At 33.7% G+C, this 25,348-nt stretch overlaps 2 protein-coding genes across 4 annotated transcripts; one reads left to right on the top strand and one right to left on the bottom strand.

Annotated features, from left to right (window-relative positions):
- Window positions 1-896: 896 nt before the first annotated feature.
- LOC105638991 (amino-acid permease BAT1 homolog) lies at window positions 897-4,795 on the top strand. Its single transcript, XM_012222923.4, has 7 exons — window positions 897-1,113; window positions 1,263-1,442; window positions 1,710-1,829; window positions 2,773-2,964; window positions 3,394-3,699; window positions 3,789-3,971; window positions 4,174-4,795. Exons 1-7 carry the CDS (start codon window positions 1,033-1,035, stop codon window positions 4,663-4,665), a joined length of 1,554 nt encoding a protein of 517 aa, XP_012078313.1. The 5' UTR covers window positions 897-1,032; the 3' UTR covers window positions 4,666-4,795.
- A 111-nt stretch (window positions 4,796-4,906) lies between these two features.
- On the bottom strand, window positions 4,907-23,967 carry SECA2 (Preprotein translocase SecA family protein). 3 transcript variants are annotated; one of them, XR_016322487.1, is made up of 33 exons: window positions 23,584-23,967; window positions 23,364-23,498; window positions 23,205-23,274; window positions 23,030-23,094; window positions 22,793-22,913; window positions 21,120-21,211; window positions 20,975-21,040; window positions 20,716-20,780; window positions 20,538-20,625; window positions 20,294-20,359; window positions 20,059-20,174; window positions 13,921-14,011; window positions 13,724-13,807; window positions 13,528-13,620; window positions 13,287-13,382; window positions 13,127-13,212; window positions 12,386-12,464; window positions 12,150-12,263; window positions 11,846-11,941; window positions 11,714-11,777; window positions 11,311-11,600; window positions 10,519-10,574; window positions 9,513-9,630; window positions 9,320-9,400; window positions 8,879-8,958; window positions 7,855-7,909; window positions 7,709-7,778; window positions 7,386-7,575; window positions 7,177-7,300; window positions 6,303-6,377; window positions 6,041-6,230; window positions 5,472-5,622; window positions 4,907-5,396 (listed from the first exon to the last, which is right to left on the bottom strand). XR_016322487.1 is itself a non-coding variant. In XM_089725740.1 (31 exons), the coding sequence occupies exons 1-31, from the start codon at window positions 23,770-23,772 to the stop codon at window positions 6,069-6,071; spliced, it is 3,177 nt and encodes a 1,058-aa protein (XP_089581866.1). In that variant the 5' UTR covers window positions 23,773-23,967; the 3' UTR covers window positions 6,040-6,068. The 3 variants fall into 3 exon arrangements, 1 of the variants encoding a protein (XP_089581866.1); XR_016322488.1 differs by lacking the exons at window positions 23,364-23,498; window positions 23,584-23,967 and having other exon boundaries at window positions 23,030-23,092; XM_089725740.1 differs by lacking the exons at window positions 4,907-5,396; window positions 5,472-5,622 and having other exon boundaries at window positions 6,040-6,230.
- Window positions 23,968-25,348: the final 1,381 nt, after the last annotated feature.

Genomic DNA, 25,348 nt, shown 5'->3' with positions numbered 1-25,348 from the left:
AAAATTTATTTTCATAAAAAAAATAATTTTATAAAAAATAAAGAAAAAAATTAAACCAGTTTAAACAAACAAATTTTGTTTATTTTTTAAAAGAAAAAACAAAAAACAAAAAATTTAATCTAAAACAAACAGCACCTAAATAATCCATACATTATTTATTTGAATCGAATCCATAAGTTTTTTATTTAAATTTATAAGCCAAATTTTATTTAATTACAAAAGTTTCATTTTATGGATCTTTTTTGACTGAAAATGAAGTTGAAAATGAAGTACATAAGAGAGGACAAACCTTAAACTAGCAAGAAGTTTTTTAAGCAGTAAAATCTGAGTTGGTTTGACTAAAGCGTTAGTATCTTGTAGCCATAGTTCAACTCTTATTTGTATTGTTAATATTTTGAGGCTTGAAAGCTTGTAATGATGCAATCTTATTATTTTTTCAAAAAAAAAAAAAAGAGAATTTCATTTTAGAATTGATTCAATAAGCTATATATTTTATTAGATGAAAAGATAAAACTACTCATATAATTATTAAATAATATCATATGCAAATCATTCAGCAATCAATTATTGATACCACTTTTTAATCATCCAATTTAATAATGTATTAATTTCTATACAGTATTAAGAATTCAGCCTAAATAACTAAAGTTTAAATTAGTATTCTTCATATTCAAATATATTATGCCGAGGAAAAGATTTATCCACACTCGACGTTACTTTTACATCTCGAAAAAGACTTATCCGTACTTGCGTTATAGCCCGATGAGTAGTGTGATAATTGTGGTCATCTAATTGACTTGAAGATGAACAATACACATATAATTTCTAATTTGAAAGTCAAAACAACCATTCTATATGTAATGTATTGTATATATATACATCGTTTAAACAAACATAATTGAAAGCATACAATGCTATAACCACTTCTGTTTTAATTCTGTTAGTAAACTAACAGAAATTTTCTTCTTATTGATTTTTTTTTTTTTAAAAGTGATTATCATTAATGAGTGTTCTTCAATTTCTAATTAACTAATGGCTCCGAGCGAAAAAATTGATGCTGCAGAGAAGAGACTCAATGACCTTGGATACAAGCAAGAACTCAGTAGAAACATGGTTTTTTTCCTCTTATTCTTTTCTTTATTTTAATATATTTTTAAATTTTTTTTTTATTTGATGGAACTCTAATACATAATAGTCTCTGAAATTTAATTATTATTAATTAATTCAAAATCGATTTGCTAATTCGAATTATTTAATTGCAGAGTCTATTTAAGACAATTGCATTTACATTCTCGAGCATGGCAGTTTTCAGTGGAACACCTCTATATGGTCCAAGCTTAATTTATGCAGGACCAGCTGCTCTGACATGGGGATGGGTCGTCGTCACATTCTTCACCTGGTTCATTGGAATAGCCATGGCTGAAATTTGCTCCTCTTTCCCTGTAAGTCTTCATCTATTTTAAGCATTCAATGTTTCAAATCTACAATATATAACTTTATCCACAAATATAAAATGTTTCAAGAATATATAAGAATAATTAATAAAAAATTTTCTATTTTATCTTTATTTATATTAAATACAGTAACTACCCCATGATGTTTTAAAAAATAATTTAGTTAAATTAATGAATATTTTATTATAATTTAAGAAAATTAATTTTTTTTTTTATAATTTAGTTACTCCTTTTGAACAAATTTTCATTAAACAGACAACAGGTTCGCTTTACTTTTGGTCTGCTCATTTGGCTGGGCCTATATGGGGCCCATTTGCATCTTGGTGTTGTGCCTGGCTCGAGACTGTTGGTATCACTGCTGGAATTGCTGCTCAGGTACACCTTCAAAATGTATAATTAATTGATTATTGAATCCAACATGCCACATTTAAAATATAACTATTTTTTTATTTATATTTATTAATTTATTCTTACATAATATAAGTATAGTTATAATTTTCCTTTTATATGGTTTAAATTTTTTTAACGTTAAAATATGATTTCGTGTGTAATAATTTTAAATTAAAATATATATCTCTTAAAGTTATATTCATATTATAAGTGAGTAATATTATTTTAAATTAATTCTATATAAAAGACAATATTAAAAATCAAATATATTTGATAAAACAATTGTAAAAGATAAACTGAAAAAAATAATATTAATTATAAGATTATACTTCAATTAGCATCTAAAATTTCATTTAAAAAAAAGCATTTGCAAACATTCTACTAGTTATGTATTGAATTTCTAGTTTCATTCATTTCCACACCATAAAAAAGGAATAACATAATAGATAAAAAGGGATATAATAGTAATTTTAATATCTATTAATATTAAATTTTAATTTTAAAATAGATAAATTAAATAGTAATTTTCTAGATGATTTAAAATAAATAACTTAAATAGAGTAGATTACATAAACAATGAAATTTCTTTTTTATATATTGATTTTTAATTAATTATAAATAAAATTTTAAAAAACTAATAAAAAATCTCTAAAAATTCACCATAACTAAAGATATTTTAACATATATTGAATTTCATTAAGAATGATTTTGGAAATCTCATTATTTTCTCATTCCCATTTTTATATATAATGTAGACTTAACATTGAAGATTCGAAATTTAAAATCGCAATCTTCGGAAGATCTAATCTAAATACCATCCTAACTTGAGTATAAAAGTACGTGTACAAAAAGTATAATTAATCGATTAATTGGCTCAGTAAATCCTGAAACAGAATTGGTTCTTAGTTGGTAATTATAATTCTTGCAGGCATATTCAGGATCACAGGCTCTACAAATGATTATTCTTTTGTCAACAGGAACAAATAAGGGTGGAGGTTACTTTGCTTCAAGAAGTGTATTCTTGTGCATGTACATAGGCTTAGTCCTTATATGGGCATTTCTCAACACATTTGCTTTACAAGTTATTGCAATTCTTGACATGATCTCCATTTGGTGGCAGGTTTGCTCCCTACAAATCAGTAGCTTGCAAGTAGGGGTTAGCATTCAGTTAACCAAATTGAACCAACCGAATTAGTTCGGTTTCTATTTATCCAAATATGTTTTTATGATATTCAAATCAGAAATCAAATGGTATAATAATCGATCCAAATCAAATCAAATAGGTTTGGTTAGATTCGATTATTCTGAACCAAATTAGTTATTTAGGCTTAAAATAAATTCGGTTAATTATATATGGTAATTGAACCAAAAACCGAAAAGCAAATGGTTTTATACACTCAAATTAATGGGTAACCGAATTTCTCAAACAACTATCCGAATTCAATAGAATTGAGTTGGTTTGTTTGGATTCTCGATAAGAAACTGAGAATTACAAACTCTTCTAATTTGAATAAGTATTAATAAAAGAAATTGACTAACTAAGATGCAGGTGATTGGGGGTTTGGTAGTGATAATAATGCTTCCGTTAGTGGCAAGACCAACACAACCAGTTTCATACGTGTTCAGTCATTTTGAAACAGCACCTGAAGCAACTGGGATTAGCAGTAAACCTTATGCAGTAATCATGTCTGTTCTACTAAGCAATTACTGCCTGTCTGGTTATGACACAGCAGCTTATTTAACTGAGGAAACAAAAGGAGCTGATAGAACTGGACCCATTGCCATTCTTTCTACCATTGGAATTATTTCTGCTTTTGGATGGGGTTATAATTTAGCTCTTACTTTCAGTATCAAGGTATACAAATTAAGCTTAATTACACTCCACTAGTGGAAAATCAGCAATGAAACATACACATAAATTTGATTGGAGAATTATTATTGCAGGACCTGAATCATTTATATGATCCGAACAATGAGACTGGTGGCGCACTCGTGCCAGCACAGATAATGTATGATGCATTTCGTGGGAGGTATAATAATGGAGGTGGAGCTGTTATTTTCCTCTGTATCATTTGGGGTTCGTACTTCTTTTCTGGACTCTCAATAACCACTACCGCGGGCAGAGTGGTAAGAGATATTTATATATTACTTACCATTTCTATTTCTATTTCTATTAGACATGCCTAGACCCGATTTATGGATCTATCCATAAACCAAAGTAATGAAAAATGAGATTTTTTATTTATCTTTTCAGAAATACTCTCGTTTGAATGAAAATTTATTTTTCATTATTCAGAAATAGCGAATGACTGCTACTTGTTCCTTGTAGGTTTATGCTCTGTCAAGAGACAAAGGAATTCCATTTTCACACGTATGGAGAAGAATTCACCCAAAATATAAGGTTCCAAGAAATGCTGTTTGGCTGTGTGCTGCAATAGCTATAATGCTTGGACTACCCATATTGAAGCTTGATGTGGTTTTCACAGCCATTATATCAATAAATACAAGTGGATGGGTAGGAGGGTATGTTGTACCAATATTTGCAAGGCTTGTGATGTCTGAGGACGACTTCAAACCAGGACCTTTTTATTTGGGTAGGGCAAGGAGGCCAGTTTGCTTCATAGCCTTTCTATGGATTTGTTATACTTGTTCAACTTTTCTATTGCCAACCTCATACCCCATAAAATGGAAAACCTTCAACTATGCCCCAGTTGCTCTTGGGGTTTGTTTGAGCTTGATTATGCTTTGGTGGGTCATGGATGCAAGGAAATGGTTCAAGGGACCCGTAAGAAATATTGACGTGCAAAATGCAGGCGTTTGACCTTTCATTTTTCCAGGTAAAGAAACTTCAAATGAGTGGGATACTAATAGTTTCCAAGTCAAATTTTGCATTTGTACTAAGAAAAAAATATCGGAATAAGACAATAATATTATGAATCATATAAATATAACGATCTCTTTTTAATCATCCTCACCACATTAATCAAAATTCTTATAATCGAAAAGACTGAAATTTAAAATCTCCTAAATTCGTACAAAAAGTGAGAAAAACTACCAAACCATTTCTAATATACTTCGATTATAATATAAGGATTGGGTTTGAGCTTCCTATAAAACTTGGATTCTGTGTTAACCAAAATGAAATCAGAATGTTGTGAATTTCCAAAATGTTCATTGAAAGACATATGGGGGGGGGGGGGGCAGATATTAGCAGTATAGAACTTGGAAAAAAAAAAAAAAAACATGCAGTTCCCTGGAATAGATTATGACATTAACTATTACACAACACCAGAGAGAAAAATGAGGCAGCTATGTGGTTCAAAATTCTATACTCAAGTCTGTCCCAACATTACTCTTGACCATCGTACGCTCATCATCAGCGATCTCTTACTGATTTTAAGTCATTTGGCTGTAAGGTCACTGCCCTGATGCAGCTTCTGTAACGCATGACTTTTCCAATAAAAAAGACAAGCCAAGGGTTCATCAGACTGTCCTTAGTCACCCCATCAATGAGGTGCATTTCTTAGTTCTTACCACATCCGTCGTACAAACCTTCATACAGAAGAGGAAGAAATCCATAGGATTAGAAAAGCTAAAAGAAAAGGAAAAACATATGAAATTTAATACCTCTTCAATGCCAAACATTAAGCATTCCTTGAGCATACTATCGGATGAAAGTTGTTTTTGAATTGGTCACTTGGAAGATTAGCATTGGTTTACAGAAGTTAATCCTCCAGAGAAATGGAATTCTCAGGAACCTCCAATATTATTTATCTTCCTGCCAATCAAAGAATCAAATAGTCCTTTACAAATAGCCTTGACACTAAATCTAATCAATCCATGAAAGAATTTTATATTTTACATCTTTTTAGTCCAAGATGATAGCGGAACAAAGCACCAACAAATGAGAGTATTAACGCAAAATAGCATGCCCAGTAAGAAGCAGCATAGAGTAAAATGAATAAAACAAACAAATAAGCATATAAAAGAACAGAGAGAGAGAGAGAGAGAGCAAAACAAGTTAGCAACTCAGGATACTACTGAAATGCATACTACTGGCTTATCCAGAATTGCATTTTCCTTGCTGCTGGTTCCTGCCACTGTTTTCTTATCATTCTAGACAAACTTAACTAGAACCCAGATTATTTCCTTATTAACAGGAGTAGACATCCGAAGAACAGAAAAATGACAAGCACCTTACATACGACGAGCAATATGCATTTATCATACAAAGAGTTCCTGGGACTCCATTGGGGACGACCAATACTGGAAGAGGGTTTCAACAGTTAGTCTCCGAGTGGCGCTAAGCATTGAAATAAAAAATCGACATCCGTCGATTTTGTATTCTTCAAGAGGATTTCTGTGTCCAAAACTTCTAACATTTACCTGCGAGATATTCCATTTAAGTTTTAGGCCCACTGAAAGCTAAAGAGAACCAAAGCAATTAAACCACAGTACCGCTGAACTAAGCCTGTTCATATTTATAAGATGATCTCTCCAGAAACAGTCAAGAGTCTTCAGAAGAACTGCCCTCTGTATTAAGCAGGGTGGAAAAAAGTTAGGATAGAAAATTTCTGAAAAGAAAAGAACACTAGTGTTTCTTCCAAGAGTATCACAAAGTCACCTTTCTTCTACAGGTGTATTCATCAATTGTTCTGACACAGATACAGACAAACATACTACATATTATTGCCATTCAGAATCAATGAGCAAGCATCATTTGCATAAAATATTCAAGGAAAGAGTTAGGGATCACTATCATTTGGGTCCGAGAACGCCATTAAATATTTAAATATGCTAATTAAAAACAATTATTTCACATCATAACTATCTTCTAAACAATCTGCCCGTTAACAGACGATTCAACTTGAAGTCCAAATCCATATTATTCCTCCGCAAATTTGGCTGAATTAAGCTCAGCATGGACCACATTTGTTTCTTAATATAAATTGAGCAAACCACAAGGAAAAGCACTTTCTTTATTTTTTTTCAGGTACAGTGAAATACATAAGAAGCATGCATAAAATTCTTCATCTCCATTTCCATCCATTAATGAAGAATAAGTGTGGGCATTTTTTCTACTCTTCATTCCTAGAGCTATTCTTTTATTTTATTTTTAAAAATGAAATCAAAAACTATTTTCGTCATCAAAATTATTTTTATTACTTTTTACTGTAAACGATATTCTAAAGAGGTTATTGGAAATTTAGGGGGGAAAATTCAATTTTCAGTAACAACACTGTTTTTAAGCTTGTATATTTGCATTCAGAAACTGTAAATGTCAAGCAAATAGATCCAATCCACATGAAAGAAGCAGTTAAAGGAGAAACACCTCAATTTCCTTGATATATGCATCATCATAACCAGATTCTTGTACAATGTTCCAATACGTAGCTATTAGGAAATCTCCAAGGTATTTGCGAAGAAGATTGGTAGTTGCCCGGTGTTCACCATTCCTACATTAGACAGTTCAGAGAGTAAACTCAAAATACAGGTATGGTATACAGAACCAAAGAATATGGCCACTAGGATAGGACTCACTCAGTCAATTCATCAGAACAAATAGTAAGCCAATGCTTTAATGAATAACACTTTCTGCGAATTCCTCGAAAAGCATTTGGAGGCTTTGGCAAGTTTGGAAGGTAAAAGTCATAAATATCTATATAGCTTGAGCCATGAAGTTGTAGAAGAGACTTTAGCAAGGCTTCCTTGGTGATCCCTGCAAATGAGTCTGGGAAAAAGATTCCATTAAAGCAAAATTCGTAATAAAATATAATGGCTGTAGTTCAATATAAATAACTAACAAAATAAATACAATAACAAAATAAAGAAATATACAAATAAAGTATCTAAAATCAACTAACCATCCAATAGCTCCCCCCCAATAGTAATGAACTCCTTCAAGAGCTTATCCAAATTCCAGCTCCGTGGATGCTATCAATCAGAATTACAGAAATAAGTAAAAGGAAAATATAAATGGAGGTACACTATTGTCTAGGATATGTACTACCTTCAGGGGATCAGCATTGCCCAAGACAAGCTCATCTACTACCGCTTGCATGTACCTAAGAAGCAGTTTCAAAACTAGATCAAAAAACTTTATACAAATATGAGTAAAATAAACAAGAATATCACTCCGTGCAGAACCCAACTTAGAGATAACTATATTTATAACAGGAAGCCAGAACTCACAAACAGGTCAGATAGAACCAGCAACTGAAACAAAAGATATGTTTTTTTTATGTCGACATAACTTTGTCCTATAAGATTAAATTTTTATATTATATTACCCATGATGCCAGGATAGCATCAGGTCTACCAGATCCCAATTCTAACCTTGAAATGCTAGACCCTTAACCATAAAAATTAGCACCAAAATGGGTTCACCTTTATTTCTTCAATTTTACAAAATTATTGTTGTCTGCAGTATTGACAATTTAATTTATATATCCTATGTTAGTATTATGTACTCTTTGAAGAAGGGGTATCAGGTAATTACTCTCGTATTTGTTGTCTCACATATTTCATCATAGAATACCAAGCCTGATGACTGTACTGGTATGCTAATTGCATGAGCATTTACACAAATGCATAAAAATATAAAAGTAAGAAACTTTCATGTCCTGGACTCTATTTGGTTAAGTCACTTTTTATGCTTTTTCCTATTTTGAAAGCAAAAGGCAAAATGTTTGGTCAGACAGCAAAAGGCAATATTTTAAAATGCAAAAGAAATACTTCTGTAAAAAGCAAAAAAAAAAAAATCATGCATTTACCAGCTATACTTAAATATTATTTTATTAGTTTCAAGGAAAATCTAAATTTGTAGATGGCAAAAAGCAAGCAAACCAAATGGAGATTATTCATCTTGGATCTCATGCATGGCGGCAGTAGAATTTAAATGCTATAATGCTGTCAAGAGAGTTGAACTCTCAAGAAACAAGGGAGCACTTGAATGCATTGCAAACACAAGCAATCATGTTAAAAATTGCCATCAAAGTTGCACAATGAAAGAGCAAACAAAGAATGGTACTCACTGGGATATGTGTTGTGCACAACTTTCACTGTCACCTGTTAAAATTAACTGCCTGAGGTTGTAGACATGTTTTCTTTGTACCTGTCAAACACATCAAACAATTTGATGAGCTGTAATAATTGATGTTTTATACAGTGAATTTTTTGAACACTAAATAATTCCACATTACATTACATAATTATTCTTGGTTGAGAGTGAAATGGTTAGAAAAAGTCAACTATTAGCACTCACTGGATAAAATCTTCAATTCATTATAGTTTTTGCATTTGATGAAATGAGCAGGGCAAATCATGACAAGACTTGATCAAACTGAACTCAATACATGTGTTATTGGAAGCAGGCCACAAATAGCAAGTTAAGTAGAGACCAACTAATCAAGTTATTGTGCTAGTGACAGCAGCCAAAAATAAAAAGGAGAAAATTGTTACTCCCATATGCATACCTCTAATACTTCATCGAAGTCAACCAGGCTCTTTCTTATGCCAAAGAAGTACTTTTCTGCATTGATTTGCAGAGCTAAAAGCTAAAAAGTTATGGGAGCGCAAGTTACTAATAAGCTGCTCAACAAGAATGAGATACGACCACAAAAATAAAAGGAGAATGATGCATGGCTATGCACATGAGCGAAACCAAACCTGTTTTACAATTGCATCACCTTCAATTGGTATATCCTCATCATTAGTTATCCTTGAGATAAGTCTAACTGCCCACTCAGTATCAAAATTAAACTTTTGAAACATCTCATCCTGCAAACTGTTCAGATATAGTACAGAAGTCATCTAAAATGCCTCATGATTTAACATTCAAAAATACATTCTATGAAAAGAAATTGCTGCCATCATTTCCATTTAAGAGAATATAGAATTAACCAAAAAGGTTAAGAGGATAGAACCAGCATCAAGCATTATGCATGCCAGAGTTTCTTTTGAGCTTTTACATAGCTGTTCAGCCAACTGATTAATAGTTAGAAGGCAAATTTTTCACTTATTTGACCCCCTATCTCAACAAATACCAGTAGGCACGACCATCTTTGAAACTCACAGTTAAATTGTTTTTCCACAGTTCATATGCACCAAACAAAAAGGCTGATGAATTGACATAATCTACTCCATGCGATTCACCACACTAGGATTTTGGGATCCACTGCTTTCCATTATTATTCTAAGAGGTTCAGATCCTACTGTACCCTCAATACAACTTCTTTGAATGAATGAAATGCAAGTTGGGCTTTTAGTCCCATAAGAGATACAGTAAATCAGTTCCCTCCAATTGAAATCACCATGATGGTAAAGAAGAAAAAGATTTTGCAGTAGAGATCGAACACATGTTTGTTTCCCTCAGATCCTTTTCATGTTGCACATTTTTTTATTTTAAACCATTTGACATAATTACCGATTTCATATAACTATTGAGAAGGCCTTGGTGGCTCTAAGAAGGTAGGTTGTCATGTCAAGGAAAAAGTTCTTGTAATGAAACCCACATCAAGGATAGTCTCCTGAGCTACACTCATATGCCAAAATATTTATAGTTCACATTACATATGCAATATATCTCTATTGCATTAGTCAGTAAAATTCAGTTCAAGAACAAGAGAATGGAAAATATTAAGAGAAGCTCATAGAAAAGTACAGAATATACTACCTAACCATAAATCGTGTAGATCCAGGATCCCCTTGCCTTCCTGCTCTTCCACGAAGCTATTTTTGGGGAAAAAACAAACAGAACTATGCTTTTAAGTGACAGAATAAAATAAAAAACAAACATATATATCATCCATAAGAATGACAGTTATTTCTAGATCCTCCAGATTGATATTATTTGTTCTTGTATTAACATCAAGAATAAGCATTGAACAGTTGCAAATACAGGACAATGCCTTTGGCTATGAAATAATTTGGAACTCTACACCAGTAAGTTAATCAAACAATGAAATTCATCAATTCTTATGCTGGAAATCGCATAACCACGTTACACATCTCAAAATTAATGCATCAAACTCTACAGATGTCATCAAGATGACTGAACTATGGAACTAACTTAAATTCTGGCCAAGTGAGAATTTCACCATAGAAAGCATGAGTCCCATCAAAGAAAGGCTTGCACGAGTTACACATATTGCAAGAACCAAAAAGAAAAACTACTAAAAACACCAAAATCCAACAGAAGAAAACTTTAAGTTTTAGTTTTTCACGAAGCAATTGAAAATTGTTTATTCATGCCCAAAAGAACTACACATTTTAAAATACTATACAGCACTTTGAAACATGACTAAGTTTGATTGGCTATTCTTGAAGTATCAATCATGCATCATTGGCCCCAATTTAAGCAACATTCCCCTGTAAGCCAGAAAGGTACCTCAAACATGCTAAATGAACAATGCCTTAAATTTATTATACTTGCTTCCACAGAAAACTGTTTTACTTAATGACTCACCTGGTTATCTATTCTCCTAGATTCGTGTAATGATGTCCCAGTCACGTGGAGCCCCCCAAGCCTTTTCACTTCAGACCCTTCACAGAGACAGTGCATTTCACAATCCTTCAGAACCGATAAATAAGCAAGTGCAATTGTTGGGCCAAGAGGGTAGAATTCAGACTGTTCATTAGCAAGCATCTGCAGCTCCTTCACATCCATTGATTGGCTCATTTCCACAGACTCTGATATCATTGATTTTGCCTCCTGATATGTCCAATTCTTACCCTCGCTTTTGCCAACATATTTAGCTTGGGAGTTCACATTCAAAATGAATATATAGTCATTAAGCTCATAGCATACTTCTCAATATATATATATATGAAAGGAGGCAGTTCAAAAGCTTTCAAGTTGAGTCACAAACCCATCAGTGCACTCCTCCCTAGCAGAGCCAATGATGTTAATCCAACCTTTATGTTTGACATTACCTACAGAAAAAGAGAGATTAAAATTTGGAAAAGTTGGTCAAGTTCCTATAACACAAGCAATCAATCACCTTCCGAGACATTGTCTCGCCATCAACTTCAACATCAGGAGTTTCTCGTGTTAGATGAGAAAGCAACCTGTCCTCTACAATTTCTTTGGCAAGCATCTATAAATATTATGGTCAGAGAAGGTAAAATAAGTCACACATCCTCCCAATATCAAAGGAATACTCCAATCCAGAAATCATAAGCGAATTTGTAAAGCCACAATGAGAACATGGTTTACCATCCAAGTCTCACAAGGTCAATAAAAAGAGAGCCAGAAAGTTTAACTAAAGAACATTAAGAACTAAATCATCCAGCAAGCATATTTACCTTTGGGTTTCCTCCCAGAATTATATCAGTGCCTCGGCCAGCCATATTTGTAGAAATAGTAATGGCATATTTTCGTCCTGCTTGGGCAATAATTTCAGCTTCCTTTGCAGCATACTAATGGGAAAACAGCAACAAAAGAAACGGGGTAAAAAGACTATATAGAAAACAATTAAAATGACTAGTTAATGTAGCAAACTGCAGGCCAATTGACAGCAAAATGGTTAAATTTTGTCAACCTTGGGTCGTGCATTAAGGACATTGTGAGGGATTTTCCACTGCTTCAGCAGATCTGACAGATATTCGGAATTCTCAACGCTGTAACAAGAGGAGAAGGATTAGTTAAAGATCTGATTGCTGTTAAACACTTATAAAAGAAACTCTAATAACAGTGTCCCACATAAAACAGAACATGAAACTCCAGATATTTCAAAATTCAAATAGAACCATTTTGCACATGTACATGTAAAAGAAAATCCAGCAAACTGATAAGATAAAACATCAGAATTTCGCCATTCTTACAAGGTAATAAAAAAACTCATTATTTGCTATATAGAATTTGCACTGGAAGAAAACAATGCTGATTGGAAATGGAGCATACTATGTTCATCCCTTCATTGTGTCCTCCACTGCTTCAATGATACTTCAAAAACTTGATGTTGATATCTTCACTTTTTGGCTACTTCGAACATCATATACAAGGTTAAACAGCATGGAAGTAGCTTCCATCTATTCACTACTTATTGTGAAAAGGGGGGGAAAAAACCCTTTTCAAAAGAATGTTCATCTTAGTTTGGTATTTCTTTAGGTGTAGAACTACCTTCCGTTAATTCAGTTTTGGAAAAATACTAATGGTAGAAGAAACCTTGATGCATCACAAACTCTATATGAGGTGCTAGTTTGCTGTGTGGTCTTAAAATTATATCAAGTTGAAGGAATATTTGGCACACATAAATATAAGAGCAATTCTAGAGATTTACCTGGTGGTCCCCACTAAAACTGGGCGGCCCTGTCTAAACATGTATTCAATTTCTTGACGGACATGCTCCCATTTCCCACGAGCAGTCTGATTGAGTTCATAAAAATGAAATCAATGAATGTGGACCGGCTGATACATCAGAAAGAAAAAATGAACCCTACCGCAAAAGCTTGAATGGGTAAATCTTTACGAATATTTGGTAAATTTGTGGGCACATCAATAACTGGCATCTGGAACATTTTCAAAAATTCTTTTTCCTGAATGAGATAGTAGAAATTTCAGAATAAGATTTGCATAATAACTAGCGTATAGCTTGTTTAAAAAAAAAAACTAATAGCATGGCTGACTATATTGTATGAGAATTAGTAAATATAATGGTATGATACAAATGACCATCCTTACTTCAGTTTTTGCTGTCCCAGTCATTCCAGACAGCTTCGGATAGAGCTTAAACAGCGATTGGTATGTGATTTGTGCCACAACAACTGAATCAGCCTAGAGAAAAATTTACAATTTTCAATTGGATAATATAGTTGGTTTTCACTGTTGTTGTTGCAAAATAAACTTTAGGAAACAGTATTCAATCTTCAAGTTGTACCTGAATCTTCAGACCCTCTTTAGCCTCTACAGCCTGGTGAATTCCTTCGGACCATCTTCTTTTTTCTTCAACTCTTCCTGTCAACTGCATAAATTTTATATGTTTCTTGAACTTCTATTTGTGCATTAAACACATGAAGGAGTTGCCTCAGCACATAGAGAATATAAAATAGCAGATGTTAAATGACATTGAAATACCTCATTAATTATGAGCGCTTTCCCATTTCTAACAATGTATTGAACGTCTCGCCGATAGAACTCCTTAGCTTTCAAAGCATTCATTACAAATCTGCAATATTTCACTCACAAGTTAGTACAAAGCGAAATAAAAGAGGATTGACTTGGTAAGCCCATCCCTAGGTAAGAGCATAAATTAAATAATGCAGATACTATAGTTTGCACTTGCACCTGGATGACATACAAAGTCAATTCACTTAGGGGGCATTTGGTTGCAAAATCTCACAGGAAAATCCAATTCCTGAATACCTAAGTCCCATCTGTAATTTTCAATATATCGAAAGTACTTTCCCATCTCAAAGGGTGCGTAAATTAAATTTCCCTAAAAAATAAGATATTTTAAAAAAATATAATTACATTAATAGCCTTAATTATGAAATATTTCAACAAATATAAGATTTTGTTCATTTATTTTTGTCTTTTTTTTTTTTTCATTTGCTGAAATTTTGCAATTTTATTTTAAAAGATCATATATGCTGATCATTTTACAAGTTATATTTATTAAGTAATTTTTAAACAATATTTAAATTTCATGTTAATTGGTTATTATAAAAATTTCATTGCATTAATATTTGTGTTTATATTTACCGTATCCTTACAGATTAAGTATAAAAGATACTTGAACTGAGGGAAATAATATAATTTATTGTAATTATCTTACTTTCCTGGAAAGGTTTTATTTGCAGCCTAAATAAGATAATTCAACATTCCAGTAATTATTTTCCTAGAAATCGACTTTCCTAGAAAAGTAATTTTTCACAGAAATGTTGAATTCTAGTAACCAAATATCCGCCTTAGGAAAAATGAAATATACAAAAGAAAGCAGTTTGACATAACTCAAACAAATTGAGGCACAGGTTTGTACATACTTGAAAGAAAAACCTCAAGAAGGAACTAAAAATTTTTGAAGAAAAATCTGGTATATAATGCGCTTCCCACTTGTTGAAAGCTTTGTAATTAAAATCAATATTGTCTTTCCTAGTTTAGGTTTATTGTCTTTCCTAATTTAGGTTTATTCCTATTTAGATCTCTTCCTATATTGGAACTATCTTGTGTATATATATAGTGATGTAGAGATTGAAAATATAATACACACAATAAAAAAGAAATTCGAAATATTCTTTCAACATGGTATCAGAGCCATTGCCGTGAATTTTTTCGGCGACGGTTTCGATTTGAAACAGGGCTGAGATATACACAGTGCCGCCGGAGTTAGGAGTTGGCCATCACCGCCCAGCTCAGAAGGAAGAGGGACTGCCGATCGGCCCTCCATCCAAGCCGCGTCGCTGTCCGACCACGCGCGTGTGCACACGCGCCGCCAGAAGTTTTCGGCCGTTCTTCACGCGCCGGCGCGTGCAGCTGTTTCCGGCGAGATCCATCGACATTTTTTGTTCCGACGGCCTCGATTTGTTGTGGCGTTCTTCCCTTGCTGGTTCTTCAGCACCAGTTTTGCTTTTTGCAATTTTTTCCTTTTTTTTTTTTTTGGTTGATTTCTGCCGCTGCTAGTTCTTCGCCACTGCCGCTTAAAAATTTTTTTCTGACAATATGGCTGACGGAAAAAAGGTAGATATGGGTTTTCACTCAGAGAGCCCCTCTCTTCAGATTAGTCCGGTGAAGTTAGATGGAACAAACTACCTGGCTTGGTCTCGATCTTGCTTATTATTCATTGAAGCAAGAGGTTTGCAGGGATACCTTGATGGTGGCGCAACTAAACCAGGTTCGACAGATCCAGGCTTTAACAAATGGAAATCCGAGAATTCTCTTATTATGTCTTGGTTAATAAATTCCATGCAGCCAACTATTTCCCGAGGCTATTTGCTTCTTGATACAGCTAAGAAGATATGGGATGCCGCTTCACAGACGTATTCGCAAACTGGAAACTATGCTCAGAGGTATGAATTGCGACAGAAAGTTCATGAAACCAAACAGGGAGATCTGACTATCGCTCAGTATTTTGCTGAACTTAGTGGGTTATGGCAAGAACTGGATTATTACCAAGACTTTCAAGCCAAATGTACTGATGATGCGACTCAAGTTCAGAAGTTGATTGAAGTAGAACGTGTGTATGATTTTCTAGCTGGCTTAAACAACGAATATGATCAAATTCGAGTCCAAGTTCTTGGACGAGATCCTTTTCCATCCTTGCGACAAGCATATTCTTTTGTACAGCAAGAGGAGACTCGGAGGAATGCAATGGTTCACAGATCTACAATTGATAAAGCAGGGTTGATTGCTAATTCTGCAAGTGAACATATACAGGCTACCAAGAACGGTTCTTCAAACAGAGATCAATTATTTTGTGACTATTGTGGTAAGAACAGGCACACGAAGGAGTTCTGCTGGAAATTACATGGACGCCCAACTAAAGGGCGTGGAGGAAAGCGGGTCAGTTCTTCTAGACTGCAGGCACACATATCTGATGGTGGAGCTTTATGTGAGGAAACATCTACTACTGGTAGCTTTTCTGATAAGGAAATTCAGTCCCTGAAACGATTGTTGTCACAGCTTGATTCTTCCTCAACTCAGACTGCAACTTCTAATTTTGTTAATTCAGGTAATGCTTTTCTTACCTTTCTTGCAAAAATTGCAAAACCCTCTTGGGTTATAGATTCAGGAGCAAATAAACATACAACAGGCTCTATAAAACATTTCCTTACATATTCTAAGTATCAAGGCACAGAAAAAATTCGCATTGCGGATGGCTCCTTAGTACCCATTGCTGGCACAGGTTCTATTAACTGTACTTCCAATATTAAACTCTCCTCTGTTCTTCATGTCCCTAGATTCCCTATTAATCTATTATCTGTTAGCTTAATCACAAAAGCGCTTAATTGCAAAGTAACCTTTTACCCTACTCATTGTATATTTCAGGAACTGAACACGGGGAGAACGATTGGCAGTGGTAGCTTGCGCGATGGACTGTATCTGTTGGATGACATTTGTCGTTTTTCAAAGTCGGGTACCGGTCAAGCTTTGTTAGGAACTTCTAGAAATCCTTCCCATGAAGTTATTCAATGGCATAGGAGATTAGGACATCCCTCTTTTTCTGTTTTAGGACGTTTATTTCCCACTTTATTTGCTAAGTGTGATTTCGATTCATTAGTATGTGATGCTTGTGAACTTGCCAAACACACCAGGCATTCTTATTCTCAAATTAATAATAAAAGCTTGATTCCTTTTGCTACTATTCATTCTGATGTATGGGGTCCTACTAAAACTGTCTCTCTTTCTGGTTATAGGTGGTTTGTGACCTTTATTGATTGTTGTACTAGATTAACTTGGGTTTATTTGATGAAAACAAAAAATGAAGTTTTTTCGTGTTTTCAGAATTTCCATAGAATGATTTGTACTCAGTTTGATGCGCATGTTAAAATCCTAAGAACTGATAATGGTACTGAATACATGAATGCAGTTTTTCGTACCTATTTAGATTCTAATGGTATTATACATCAAACTAGTTGTGTCAATACTAGTGCTCAAAATGGAGTTGCGGAAAGAAAAAATAGGCATTTACTGGAAGTAGCTAGGTCTCTTATGTTCACTATGAATCTTCCCAAACCATATTGGGGGGATGCTATTTTGACTGCTGCTTACCTTATCAATCGTATGCCTCTTCGTACTTTAAATTTTAAAACTCCATTAGAGGTTCTTCAAGGAAAAAACTCTTATATTGTACCTCCTAAAGTCTTTGGTTGTGTTTGTTTTGTTCATCAGAATGGTCTAAGCAAATTAGATCCTAGAGCCTTGAAGTGTGTGTTTGTTGGTTACTCTGCTACTCAAAAAGGATACAAGTGTTATCATCCTCCTTCTAGAAAATATTTTGTGAGTATGGATGTTACCTTTCGGGAATTTGAGTCTTATTTTCCTTCCCAATCACCTCTTCAGGGGGAGAAATATCAGATGGAAGAGGTGATGAATGACGTTCCTTTCCAGGGGGAGTTTCCTGTAGACATAGATAATAGGAGAGAACAACCCAAACCTCTAGAAAGATTGGATAGACCTGATTTGAAAACCTACACACGACGGACTAATACAGATACAACCATGGAGCATGAGACCTCTGATCAACCGTCTTCTCCAATTTCAGGCTCTGAAAATACAGCCGAACAAGAACTTGGTGAGTCTTCTTTAATTCCTGATGATTCTGATCCTAATCTTGATTCCAGCCCTTCTGACAATGACCTTGATATTCCTATTGCTCTTAGAAAAGGAGTTAGAACATGCACTAAACATCCTATCTCCCATTTCATCTCTTATAATGCTCTGTCCCCTTCCTATAGAGCCTTTGTTTTGTCTGTTTCTTCTGTTTCTATACCGCAGGATTGGCAAGAGGCATTACAGGACTCAAAATGGAAGGCTGCAATGGTTGAGGAGATGAGAGCTTTGGCAAAAAACGAGACATGGGATCTTGTAACTCCTCCATCAGGAAAGAAGCCAGTTGGATGTAAATGGGTGTTCACAGTTAAACATAAGGCAGATGGTTCCATTGAGAGGTACAAGGCCAGATTGGTAGCTAGAGGGTTCAGTCAGACCTATGGAGTTGATTACCAGGAAACTTTTGCCCCTGTAGCCAAAATGAATACAATTAGAATTTTGCTGTCTTGTGCAGCCAATCTTGACTGGGAATTACATCAGTTTGATGTTAAAAACGCTTTTCTACATGGTGATTTGAAAGAAGAGGTGTATATGGAGATTCCTCCTGGATTTGATGATGACAAGACCAGAGGAAAAGTTTGCAAGCTGAAGAAGTCATTATATGGGCTGAAGCAATCACCAAGGGCATGGTTTGAAAGGTTTAGTAAAGCTATGCTTTCTTTTGGGTACATACAGAGCGATGCTGATCATACTTTGTTCATCAAACATCATAAAGGTAAGATCACCTTGCTTATTGTTTATGTTGATGATATAGTGATGACTGGAAATAATGAAGAAGAAATGACTCACTTGAGAAATTTGTTAGCTAGGGAGTTTGAGATTAAGGATTTGGGAAAGTTGAGATATTTCCTTGGGATAGAAGTTGCTAGATCAGAAAAAGGGATTTTTATTTCTCAAAGAAAGTACATCCTTGATCTCCTTAAAGAAACTGGTATGTTGGGATGTAAACCCGCAGAATCACCTATTGAAGCCAATCATAAGCTTCAAGCTGGAGTGGGAAGTTCAATTGATGTTGGCAGGTATCAGAGATTGGTCGGGAGGTTGATTTACCTTGCCCATACTAGACCAGATATTGCCTATGCTGTAAGTTTAGTGAGTCAGTATATGCATGACCCTCGGGAGTCTCACTTAGAAGCTGTGCATCGGATTCTAAGATATTTAAAATCAGCTCCTGGTAGAGGACTTTTATTTTCTAAACATGGCCATTTGACAATAACAGGCTATACAGATGCGGATTGGGCTGGTTCTCTTGATGATAGGAGATCAACCTCAGGATATTGTGTTTTTGTTGGAGGAAACCTTGTCACATGGAGAAGCAAGAAGCAGGCTGTTGTTGCAAGGTCCAGTGCAGAAGCAGAATATAGAGCTATGGCACAAGGAATATGTGAACTCCTATGGTTGCGCAGATTAATGGAAGAGTTAAAGTTGGTTGAAACAACAAATATATCCTTGTTTTGTGATAGTAAAGCAGCCATCAGTATTATGAATAATCCAGTCCAGCATGATCGAACTAAGCACATAGAGATTGATCGTCACTTTATAAAAGAGAAGATAGTTGAAGGCCTTATAAAGGTCTCCTATATAGCTTCAAAAGAGCAACTAGCCGATGTTTTCACGAAGGGTTTGAATAGCAAACTGTTTCATCCTTTGATTTGCAAGTTGGGCATGAGTAATATCTATGCACCAACTTGAGGGGGAGTGTTGAAAGCTTTGTAATTAAAATCAATATTGTCTTTCCTAGTTTAGGTTTATTGTCTTTCCTAATTTAGGTTTATTCCTATTTAGATCTCTTCCTATATTGGAACAATCTTGTGTATATATATAGTGATGTAGAGATTGAAAATATAATACACACAATAAAAAAGAAATTCGAAATATTCTTTCAACACCACTTCCTATCAATGGTAAGGAGGGATAACACAGTTCTTGGACGAAAAAAATTACCTCGCCCAAGGATCATTTTCATCCCACAAATCATTTGTTTCGAGAGCCATTTCAGCAAGTGCTATTCCTTCCTCAGTCAACTCCACTGAATTATCTTTAAGCTCAACATTGTAATGCTGTAACCAGGATTAATTCGTAAAGTAGAATAATTAAAATATAATTGATTGTTAACTTAAAATATAACCAAAATACACGATTACATACAAACTAGAACAAGGAAGCACAGTAGACTCACAAGGCCACGAACAAGTAGTTCAGCCACCTTAGCGGCAACTGGATATCTTGCAGCATCTTTATTAGCCTAGCATGAAGAAAGAGAGGAGAAAAACCATGCTAAAAAGTTATTTTTTTTCAATGGCAAATGTTCTCTATTATTAATATAAATACCTAATAAGCTGTCACCACAAGGGTGACTGAGATTTACTACACATAGTCGCTACCTAATATTTGCAATTACTAATGAGCAAGGTGTTCATTACCTCACCACTTATCAACAATGGATTTCTCCCTTCATCAATGAGAACTGAATCAACTTCATCAACTATTGCAAAATGAAATGGTTTCGGCCTGTTTATTCACATAGAACATTAGTATTCCTAAGAAAGAAAAAAGAAACAAAAATGAGGAATGAACTTTGAACACTATCTTCAAATATACCATCTCATCACAAGCTGTTCACTGTTTGCAGCAAGATTATCTCGTAGATAATCAAAGCCAAGTTCCTGAGGGCATCAAGAATCAAAATGTCATCAAGAAGAAGATAAAACTTAGAGGAATGCATTAGTCAACATTTAGCCTGACCAAGACACTGTCAAGAAAAGAATTCAAGCGATAAAGTAACAGCCATTAACACAAAAGCAAATTGAAATAGTATTAATGATAATTAAGGTATTGCAATAGACTATATGCAACTTACAGAATTGTTGGTGTATGTTATATCACACTGGTAATTGGATCTCCTCTCTTTAGCTGTCATCCCCTTCTGGAAATCCATGCAACAAAAGATTGTGTATTAAAACAATGTTAGGGCACAATTTCATGCATATTCAATGAATTTATACCTGAATAAGACCAACTGAAAGACCTAAGAAACGATGAACACGACCCATCCACTCAGCATCACGTTGAGCCAGATAATCATTCACAGTTACCACTGCCAAGAAAAGCATAATCATCAGATCTACAGCTAACTTAAGAAAGCAACATATTCAACTTAATGGTGTTTCAAAAATTGTCAACAGTGAGTAAAGAGGTCTAAAGCATTGAACAGGGAAGACACTTAAAATTCTGGCTCCCAAAAAAGTATGCTTCAACAATAATAAATTAATGAGGTGTGATTCCTTGCAATTGTTATCATCCCAAAAAAACAACATGAAACCATATATACAGCATTAGATTCCAAATTTCCTATAACACAAACTACAGAGTGCCTCTTTTTAGGAGGAACCAAATAAACTTCTGGGAAAAAAACATCTTGACCGACAAAAATTATATCTAGATCTCCTTTGTCACTGTTCCAGACCAAAACTGCCAATTTAAAATCTCAATGATGGAATAGCAACAAATGTTTTCCAAAAGCTTAGAGTGTGTTCACTTGTAGAAAACTGAAGTATTCCAAGAAAACTGAAGTAGTTTTCTAGAAAAGTTTTCCAAGAAAACTAGAAAACAGAGTTTTGTATTTAAATCATCAATTTTCTATGCGGAAAACTAGAAAACCCGTTTTCTAGTTTTCCAAAATTTAGCTAAGATTTGGAAAATAGTTTTAAGTTGTTTTCCAAAATTTTCCTTTATGACAGATACATGTTTTCCAACTGTTTTCTATTTCAAAAAATGATATTTTTATAATTAAAATTATAATATCTACAAATAATTTTTTCCATAAAACATTTAAATAACATAAATTTTATATTATGCTTTAATAAATAATTAATTTTATTATTACAAATATATCATATACTTTAATTTAAAAAAAAAATGATATTATTATTATTATAAACAATCAATCAATCCAGTTCAAAAATTTTTACATAAAAAATTTCTAAATTTATTTTATAACATTTTATTTCTTTTAATTATGAAAGTTATGAATAATGTATGTGAAGTTAAATTAAAATATATTTTTTTATTATTACCAAGTGAAAACATTTTCCATTTTCTGTTTTCTAGCTTTCATTTTCTAAGAAAATTATTTTCTTAGAAAATAGAAAATAGAAAACAGGAAACTGCTTTCTGTAAGTAAACGCACCCTCATTTATTTAAACTTGTCTGACTCGATGACAATCAAAATAATTTACTTCTCAATTTTCATGGCAACCTCACAAAGAGGCCAAATGCATGCATCTTCATAATCATAATTGTTAAAGCTAAAAGAATATTGCACCTAATTTCTATATGAATGATTCCTTGCAACAATTTGAAATGAAATAAAACATAAATGCTATCCAGTGGAGATAAACAGCTTCACATAGGCAACAAAACTTTCAATGAGCTTCCATAAAAGTAATGGCTTCATGAGAAACATGAGAAGCCCAATAGGACAAAACTCCTATACATCTTTTATAGTTGAGTTGCCTTTTAACATTTGAACAATCGAACATCTTAATCATATCTTCGCAAGTCCATAAATACTATTTAAACCTGTTCTAGGGATATCAGCAAGACTCCTATTCCTGGGCATATCCAGGTAGTTTAAAAGAAAGAAATGGCATCTTTCAGAAAAGAATATGAAAAGTACCATGGACGCCGTCACCAGTCAGTGCATTAAGATATGCAGCCAATGTTGAAACCAATGTTTTTCCCTCCCCTGTTTTCATCTCAGCAATTGATCCATCATGTAGCACCGCACCACCAATAATCTGTGAGTGCAATTTGCAGCATAAATAAGCCTAATGACCTCATTTCTAGTAAATATAGCACGCACTCTAATATAATTCTGTCATATGCATGTATATGAGTACACATAAACATAAACCTGCACATCAAAATGGCGCATTCCAAGTTTCCTTCTTGCAGCTTCACGAACAACAGCAAAGGCCTCTAGAAAGTAATGGCAGAGAAAAAAAATGAGTTAACTCCCATATGATATTCTCTACAATTCATCATTTATGCAATTCAGATCAAATTAGAATAGTCAGTTAGCTGCAAACCGGCTTGAATATCTGCTAGTGTCTCTCCTTCTCTTAATCTTCTTCTGAACTCCACAGTTTTGTCACTCAACTGAAAGAAACAAATACAAACCATTTATAACAACTTAAAACACCAGCTGTCACGCTCCACTTAATCCAAACCAATTAAAACCAACAAACCTGCTCATCAGAGAGTCTCTGAATCTGCAACTCAAGGGCATTAACTGACTGAACAAGACGATAGTAGTCCCTCACAACCCAGTAGTTCAAACTGGCAAAATCACCTACCTTTTTCGTCAAATTACCCAAAGTCTCCTGAAAATACAAAAACAAGCTCAAATTTGATTAATTCTATCTACATAAGCATTTCATCAAACATATGATAGGCAAGACATAGAACCTTCAAGGAAGCATTGGGAGCCGTGCAGCTTCTAAAAAACTGTCGTTTAAACGGAAAAAGATTAGGCGAAGAATGAGTTAAAGGCAAAGGGAGGCTGAAGATGGGCTTAGTGAAGTAGAGAGTGGAATGTTTATCAGATGGTTTGTGAGTCAATAAGGAAGGGTTTATGGAAGCAGGAATTGTGGCCATTAGGTTTTCGATCGTTTTCTTCTGCTCTCTGTAAAATCGCGCGCTTTTGAATAAGCAGAAGCTATCTCGAATTTGCTTATTTCGAGGCTGTAGTTAAAAACATAGAAACAAAAATGTGGGGAAGGAAGCCGTAGCTTGTTCTTAGTTCCCTTGTTCTCCGTAATCGTAATTTGTCACTGAACTGGACGACTTGTCGTCAAAGTACACCAAATATAACAACACCCTTATAGAGAAATACAACTGTCGTTCTTATTTCTCTAACGGGTGTTCGCCGACAACGTTAAATTTTTTTTTTTTTTTTTTTTTGAAAATCAACGTAAATTAAACATTGGTTAAATTACTATTTCATCCCTATAGGTTGGTGAAATTGATTATGCAATCCCTGCCCTTTTAAATATATATTATTTAATCCCTATAGTCCGTAACAATTGAACTAATAAGTCTTCATATCCAAAACTTTTACACTATGATTGGAAAAGAGGGAAAAGAAAATAAGGGAGGAAGTACAATAAGAAAGAAAAATAATAAAGGATTTTTTTTAATTTATACTTCTTTTCTCCTCTTTGTCGTACAAAAAAAAAAATCTAAATCAAAACTCACAACAAACTCATATTTTAAAAACTTATAAACCACCGAGAAATACTTTTATCATAATTAAATAATATCGAAGCTTTAGTCTCAATCTAATTGGGATCAATTATATAAAACATTTGTTTCTATATCTACTCTAATCAAGTAAATATCAATGCGAAGCAAAATATTAGTCGAAAACTTTTGAAATAATTTTTTAGAAAATTTTAAAAAGAAAATTTAAAGATCAATTGATATAATAATGAATATAACAAAGTATAAAACATGCAACAAAAATTAATTAGAATTTTCTACATGAATCTTTCATTTATATGTTATTTTTCTCATAGCTATATCCTTACTGATATCTGAAAGTTATGGATCTTTCGCAACAATTTCTCTTCAAGCAGTTTTAGGTTAATAGCGCAGTTTATTTTTAGCACCCTCCATTATAAAGGTGTTACATTTACAAACTAGGAAACATAGGTCCACGTAATATATAACGGTACCATCTTAGGCGTCCTCTCATTTTATCTCCAACTTTGTTATTTACAGTCTTGCACCTTTCATCTAATGTGATAATTCTTAATTTTGCCCAGTCTTATGTGACTATACATCCACTTCAGCATTTACATTTATGCAATATTCATTTTGTGAACATACTGAACACTGGTTGTGCAATATTCACCCTCATATAACATTTGCTTATTTCATCATTGTCCTATATAAATTACCATTTATCTTATTAGGTATCTTTCTATCACACAGTACACATGTAGTACTTATCCACTTGAAATCTATGATAAACATCTTCATTTATGAAACTCTCTTCTTTAACACAAAAGCCTAAATATTTGAATAGCTGAATATATAAATTCGCACTTGAATTATAAAAAAAAAAATATTGTGGCCCCTTAAACTTTTGTAATATTTGCATACCTCGTTGCATCAATAAAAATAAAAATATTTAATAATTTATAATACAAAATAAACAAAAAAAAGCATG

This window comes from Jatropha curcas, chromosome 9, assembly GCF_041381405.1.
Source record: "Jatropha curcas cultivar XTBG-Jc1 chromosome 9, XTBG_Jcur_1.0, whole genome shotgun sequence".
NCBI lineage: Eukaryota > Viridiplantae > Streptophyta > Magnoliopsida > Malpighiales > Euphorbiaceae > Jatropha > Jatropha curcas.
This window is presented reverse-complemented; position numbering and strand designations above follow the sequence as displayed.

Excerpts from the sequence above, each read along its gene's own strand:
- SECA2 (XM_089725740.1), bottom strand. The coding sequence starts at position 23,772 with ATGGCCACAATTCCTGCTTCCATAAACCCTTCCTTATTGACTCACAAA. Across the intron at positions 23,499-23,583 it reads CTCCCAATGCTTCCTTGAAG|GAGACTTTGGGTAATTTGAC; the intron begins GTTCTATGTCTT and ends TTGTATTTTCAG. Across the intron at positions 7,301-7,385 it reads TGTTCTGATGAATTGACTGA|GAATGGTGAACACCGGGCAA; the intron begins GTGAGTCCTATC and ends TGTCTAATGTAG.
- LOC105638991 (XM_012222923.4), top strand. The coding sequence starts at position 1,033 with ATGGCTCCGAGCGAAAAAATTGATGCTGCAGAGAAGAGACTCAATGAC. Across the intron at positions 1,114-1,262 it reads AAGAACTCAGTAGAAACATG|AGTCTATTTAAGACAATTGC; the intron begins GTTTTTTTCCTC and ends ATTTAATTGCAG. Across the intron at positions 2,965-3,393 it reads TGATCTCCATTTGGTGGCAG|GTGATTGGGGGTTTGGTAGT; the intron begins GTTTGCTCCCTA and ends ACTAAGATGCAG.